Source organism: Geospiza fortis, unplaced genomic scaffold (assembly GCF_000277835.1).
Source record: "Geospiza fortis unplaced genomic scaffold, GeoFor_1.0 scaffold27, whole genome shotgun sequence".
Lineage (NCBI taxonomy): Eukaryota > Metazoa > Chordata > Aves > Passeriformes > Thraupidae > Geospiza > Geospiza fortis.
Window position 1 is genome coordinate 138,483 of NW_005054329.1, and position 6,981 is coordinate 145,463.

Below are 6,981 nucleotides of genomic sequence, written 5' to 3' on the forward strand. Positions count from 1 at the left end.
CTGAACCACGGCTTGTAGAAAAATGGATCATTTCCTGCCCCTTAACAGTCTGTTACAATGTTTTGAACCTGAACCTGTACAATCAACATGATGTTGTTTTCTTGTTTGCTTTTGTCTGAGACAATTTTGGATAAGTCACTCTTTGGTAAACTCAAACCATTTTAATACATTTACAAATACAAAGAACTAGATTTAAATAATGCTAAGATTGTGACACAGAAATTCAAGAAATATAAATTTGTACCCATATCCTGCTATCCTCAAGTCATCCTTCCAGGGAAAAATTCACACCAAAGGCACCACAGCACAGGTTCAAGATAAAGGGTTAAGAATAACTGTACATTTCTTGGATTTTGCATGTCTCAAACTTAATTTACCAAAACACACTTTTTGCATTTAATTACTTAAAACACACGCTCAAGGAAAAAACTATCAGAAACACCATGTTTTTAGGTGAGTAAACATACAGACTACCTGCCTTTAGACACAGACTATCCCTTCCCTCACTGGAAACAAAATTTCTGTTGTTGCTTCAAGGAGAGAAACATCTCACCACCCCCTGCCTCTTTATTTAGGCAGTTTTAGGACAAAGAGGCAAATGATGTACTTAATTTGACTGAAACTGCTCCAATGGAGCGGTTGGAGGTTATACTGTAAATCCATGTTTGAGAGATTAATTCTTATTGCAGAGTGTCACAATATGAAGAACTAGTGTATTTAATAAAGCCGCTGCACAAATATGTCCCAGCTTCACAGAGGCCAAAAAGTTTTACAAGATAGCAAACCTACCTTTTTCTTTCCAATAATTTAGAAATGCACTTTTATTTTCTAATTTTTGGGAGTTAAACAGAACGTTCACAAATGGATTTTCAGTATCAGCTAAACAAACATAAGACCCAATAATATAATACCTGTATTCTAAAGAAGGATGTGATTAGTTCAATAATTAATTCTGTTCATCAGGTAGAATGTTAAACAGTAGTGTTTGCCAGCCCATGCTTTTGAGGTCTTTTAAGCCATTGGTTTTTTTGTGGTATGGGATTGGGGTTTTTTTCTTTTTTTTTTCCTTTTTTTTTCCTTTTTTTTTTTTTCTTTTTTTTTCTGTTTGGTTGGGATCTTGGGGAAGTTGGTTTGTGTAGGGGGGCTTCTGTTTGTCTGTTTTTGGGGATTTTTTTCCCTTGACCATTATGTTTCACATGTTATATATTATACTGACCTAAATAATGAAGTTAGCACCATATTAAAAACGCGTATTTGGTGAAACAAAAAAGATTTAGAGTATTTTTAAAGTTGTTGGTAGCTTCTTTATAGAGAAAAAAACCACTGAAAAAAGCAGAGAAGCCATAGCAACTCTGTAATACTCACACATGAAATAACATATTGCTCAAAATTCCCATAAAGTATTTGTTTTTCTATACAAAAAAAGTACAAATTCCAAGTGCTGGCATATCACTCGGAGATTTAAGTAGGAAGCCAACGTGCACCTGAAAACAGCTCTCTGTGAAGAGACCTATTAAAATACTGCTTGGAAATACTGTGATTTAAACTACATCTCTCTCATGTTTTAACCAACCATGAAGAGTGATGAAGTTAAGTTTAATTACCTGGTATGGTTCTACAGTACAAAATGAAGGTAGATTCTGAGGCCAGTAAAAACACATTTTAGACCACAATGCTACTTTTAGGTTTGCTAATATTTTTTTTAATATATAGATATATATATATGTGTATATCTATATATATATAGATATATCTATCTCTATATATATAAAAAGGTCAGCACCACAGGTTGTCCAGCTTGCATTCTAGACAACTAACAAAACCTTTCAACAATTTAACCATAGTTTAATAGATTTATGGCATTTGGTTTACATATGTTATAAAGCAAAGCTATTAAAACAAGGTAATTCACTTTGCTCACTTTTGCACACAAAGTAATAGTTTAGTAAAATGAAAACCAAGCAACATTTGTTTAAAACCAAAACCATCCTGCCAAAGTCTGAAGTTCTAAACCCTAAGCAGAGAGGAGTCCTAATGGTCGATAGAGTGGCATATGGTATTAGCCTTGACACAGAAAAGGGAAAGTGAAAGCATTTTATATATATAAAGCAAATTTATATATATAAACAGTCTCACTACCAAAACCAGTTAGTAAGAGTGAACAGATTTCATTGTGACAGGAGAAGAATCAAAGCTGTAATATTCTCTCTCCCAACTGCTGTGTAACTCATTACCAGCAACAGGATTTAAGAAATAAAGGAAATTACAGCTTCTTTGAACATTCAGCAGAGCTGCCAATCTTATTCTAATATCTTTCTCCACTGGCATTTGCGTCTCACCAGATCAATCAGCAGGGACACTTCACCAGACTTTTCCTAGTCTTTCCCCAGTACACTGTCTTTATATTCTGAGCGTCTTCAAATACAAAAAAACAAACCCCAAATAATTCAGCCTCCTTCAAAAACAAAGAATACTTCTGAAGTCTTCTCCAGAAACCATTTCTAACTGATTTCTGGAAGGTCAGGAAAATGAAAAGGCTGTTACACTTGTATTGAAGATTACTAAAAGAATAAAATACTTTAAAAATACATTAGTAATGTGCTTGTCTGTGTTTCACTTAGATGTAAGATTTTAATCAGATGTGTTAGACATTGCATGAATTTCCATACTAGAATCCATGGCTTCAGAAGCTGAAGCATCATTATCTACTTTCTGTTCCACAAACGCTTCTGTTCTGTCTGGAGACTCAACCCTATTTCTCGCTTCTGTAACCCCCGGGTGATTTTTTCGCAAGTGCTGGTTTAGTGTACCCTGGAAAGGAAAACATTTTCCACAGATCTCACAGCGAAAGGGTTTGTCATCTGTGTGACCACGAATATGATACTCGAGTTGGTCCTTACGGGTATATTTCTTTCCACAAAACTTGCACACAAAAGGAGTTATTCCCATGTGCAATCGCATGTGTCGATCAAGGCTCCCTTTCTGGTTGAAAGACTTGCCACAGTAAATACAAATTAGCCTCTCATTGTATGGATACCAATGACCTCTTGCATTTCTTTCCCGTGGACTATTTTCATATCCTGGATTACTCACCATGGATTCACTGTCAGCCCCTTGCACCAAGCCCTGGACATCACTATGCAAGTGACCTGTAGGTACTCGTTTTTGGCGTGCACGACCCCCTCTGAAACAGCTCAGCATTGACCTTGAAGGACTTGTATTGCTCATGCTTCCAAAGGTTTCTGACATACCTGTCGCCTGTGATGAGGCATGAGTAAATGAATAAACATGTTGTAAGACAGACCCATACGAACCAACGTTTACTGCGACCACCTGCTCTCCATCCACCATTTCAGTGTGATATCCATCATCACCAAGGGAAGAGCTATCAGAGCAGCTTGGTCTGTCAGACTTTTCCATTTTAACTTTCACCTCTGCAATCTGACTTTCCCTTACTATCAGGTCTCCTTGGTCATGATCACCTTCAATCTGAATCTCATATTCAGAGATACTCCCGCTGCTCCCTCGGTCTGAATGCCCTTCTTCTTGCAGACGACTACGAAGAGTTTTGCCTGGAGTTGTTTCCATCCGGAGGTCGCTGCCTGCTGTTGACTGTCGCACCTGAGAGCAATAGGGAGGAGATATCTCAATAGGGTTGGCAAAGTAGCTGCTGTCTTTAACGCCATTACGATTCTCTGAATTTTCTTCGGCACCAACAGTAACAGAATCAACATCACCAACACTGATCTTTGAATGAATACTCTCCAGTATCTGTGTGCACTTGTCAATGACACACTGCATCTGTAGGAAACTAGCTGCAGTCAGAAAACTGACAACGTCCTTCAGTTGCAAGGACATCCTTCCAGTGTAACAAAAAGAAAGCAACTGTTCAAAAACATTGGGGTTTTTAATAACTGATATGGATAGGCCACTCATGGTGCTTAATGCTGAATGGTCGCGGAAATACGGAGAACTGGCAGCTAAGACAGCTTTATGGGCACGGAACGGCTGACCCTGGATGTGCACGATTATGTCACAGAGTTTCCCTTGCAAGCGGAGTTCGTTTAACTGGCTCAGAACAGTGTTGCTGTACTCCGGCACATCAAACTGAATGAAACTGCTGCTGTCCATTTCTACAGATGTAAAGAGTAATCTGAAAGAAAAATTAGAATATTTAAAACAGAGAATGAATACGGAGTTTTCCATTTCAAAAATAAATGCTTGCAAATGTTTAAGTCACATCACCCCCTTGATCTGTTAAAGGTGCATTACAACAAAACATTTAGCATAAATACTCCATATAATAAAAAAGTACAGTCTTCATCTGAAAGATTTGAAAGAAAAATGTTTGAGCCACCCATGGACTTCAAATTTTTTTAAAAAAAATTCTCTTGTAATTTTAGTTTTGTTTTTTTTTTTAACAAACCATGGTGTGAACTTTGAAGCTCATCTAACACAGCAGTGATTTCCAAGCTAGAATAATTTGACATTCAAATTTTAACCTAACTTAAAAGCCATGGGTACTTAAACAGCAGGAAAATGACATTCAAAGAGGCCTTAAAGAGATGTATAGAGCTCCAAACAAAAGCTAAAGAAAAGCACTTTTCACAGATTACTACTGTAAAAAGCATACACACACACTATCAGCCTGAGAATGCTGATCTGCAACATTACCCTACATTTCCAAGACTGGACACTAATCAAGTGCTCAAGAAGCCTCAGACTTTTATTGCTATTCTAGTTCTTATTAATGCAGAAGTCTAAAGACATAATATTGCCAGCATACCTGCTTTTCCAATTGAACAAACAGATCTCAACATCATCCATTGACTTCAGATGCAGGAAGCATATCCAATGTATCACAATATACTAGTGGATTTTTTTTCTATTATGTTACATGCTGTAATGGGACACAGGAACAATTTAAATCAAATTATGAAAATTCAGGTTTCTAAAAAGAAAATTGACAAGAAGAAATAAGATTAAAAGCCTAAAAGAAAGCACTGGAGGTCTATCAGCTGACCCTCACTTAAAACTAACATTCACAACCTTCAAAAATAGAACTTCTTTTCAGCAGACACAAGAAAGCCAGCTTCCTGTCTTGACATTATGTTTGACTTAGAAAATTGGCAAAAACTCTCACAAAACATTCAAAATCAAGTTATCAGACTTGCTAAATATGTTCTATAACTTACCAGTGTCATTACCCATTGAAATGGGTAAATGGGACTTCATTTGAGTTTTTTTGGCTGAGATGTGTAAGTGAGAAAAAAGACATTTTCTAGGCTCTTACATCTGAGGTGGGAAATAAGGACTGCAAGATGGCTACCAGAAGTGATATAACTATAGCAATCTCTTCAGAGATGGCTTTGGCAGGGCAGTTCTTTTATTCAGCAAGCAAAGCTACAAAACAATTCAGAGTTATGAGCTGATATAAGTCAAAAATCAAATAGCACAACACATAACCTGTCCCAGCTGTGGGGTAGTTACATGGCAAGATTAACTTTGCTTTTCTGAGCATCCCTGCCTGTCGTGCAGAGAATAACTATCCCAGTCCCACGCAGAAGACAGGAGTTTCAGCAGTTGGATACATATCTGTGATACGAATGAGTGTTTTAAGGTCACTTAAGGAATCACCAGGGAGGAAGGAATGCACCATCACAATCTGTCACCTTCACTTGTGCCTGACAGGGCAGCAAGCTTCTTAGAAACCCAACATAGGGAACCTTTAATTTGTGGGGCTTATTAGCTATGCACAGATGCAACATCAGCCATTCCTGATTAAGCTCCTCTGCTAAATTGAGGAAGAGTTTGTGTTGAGTAGAAGTGACACGAATAGACAAGTTACCTGTGTCAGGAACTCTGTAGAAACCAAAAGACCAGCCTCCAGCAGCAATAATTTGGCATTCTAGTCTAGGATGTACAGAAAGTTTGTCACAAATAGACAGTGGAATTCCTCCTTGTCCCAGACTTCCCTAAGGGCTCTTACCCAGCAAAATGGAGAATAACTTACTCCTGGAGAAAATACTAAAATATAAATTGTCACCACTAGCACTGGTTCAGACAGAAGGAATGAATTAAGGATAGGCACCTGAGAAGAAAGATGGACATTTTATGCCTTATGATAGAGGGAAAAAAAATTATGTTCTTTTTATCATAGAATCTCTAGATGAATTCAGGGTCCCTGAGATGCGGCCACGCATTGAAAATAGACTGCAAACACATACCAGAGAAAGCATGAGAACCAGAAAGACACCAAGGAGACAGGAATCCACTGTGATCCTTGCCTATCATGACTGTTAGAACACCCTATTATCCCCATATGCATATATGTATCTGTAAGTAACTCTGCATCCTTGTTCTCAGTTGTTTCATCTTTCTTTTGGGAAACAAAGAAGCTTATTTTGCTTAAGATGCTAGGAGAAAACAGCACATTCTGGCCACAAGTGGAGAGGATGATGGAGTCAAAGGTCTGTAAGTCTGTTCATAAGTGTAGCAGAAAAGCAGTAAAAGCCCTGCTAGAGGGATCAAGGGAACATACAGTGTTACTTTGAGAGCAAGCAAACAGGTCAAGTACACACTGTCTAAAAGGCAGTGCACAACAAGATTCTATACCCAGCTGCTCTTAAAAAACAAAGAGAGCAAGCTTCAGCATACTCTTTTGAGTACTTTTCCACCTTAGTTCCTTCCTTTGCAGATACATGCTTCCTGTAACCTTGAAATCATCTGTGGAAAGCTGGGGTTAAATGACAAGAATTTTGAAATACAGCAGCAGTGGACAGAAGGGAACCCTTCTTCCAATTTCAGCCACAACCTTAAATCTCCAGCTAGAGGAGAAGTGACCAGTTACCAATGGACACCCCATTCCGGAGCAGGCCTCCCTCCCCCTAGCAGGGACAGCACTGAGGCTGCAGTAATTTTGGCAGGGTTAGTACCAGAGCATCCCAACTTCCTCATATCAATTTGAGAAAGAAAGACCTG

General features: G+C 38.1%; 1 protein-coding gene across 1 annotated transcript; it reads right to left on the reverse strand.

Annotated features, from left to right (window-relative positions):
• Positions 1-1,006: 1,006 nt before the first annotated feature.
• ZBTB34 (zinc finger and BTB domain containing 34) lies at positions 1,007-4,914 on the reverse strand. The gene is made up of 2 exons (XM_031057252.1): positions 4,787-4,914; positions 1,007-4,153 (listed from the first exon to the last, which is right to left on the reverse strand). The coding sequence occupies exons 1-2, from the start codon at positions 4,825-4,827 to the stop codon at positions 2,632-2,634; spliced, it is 1,563 nt and encodes a 520-aa protein (XP_030913112.1). The 5' UTR covers positions 4,828-4,914; the 3' UTR covers positions 1,007-2,631.
• Between the last annotated feature and the right edge of the window lie 2,067 nt (positions 4,915-6,981).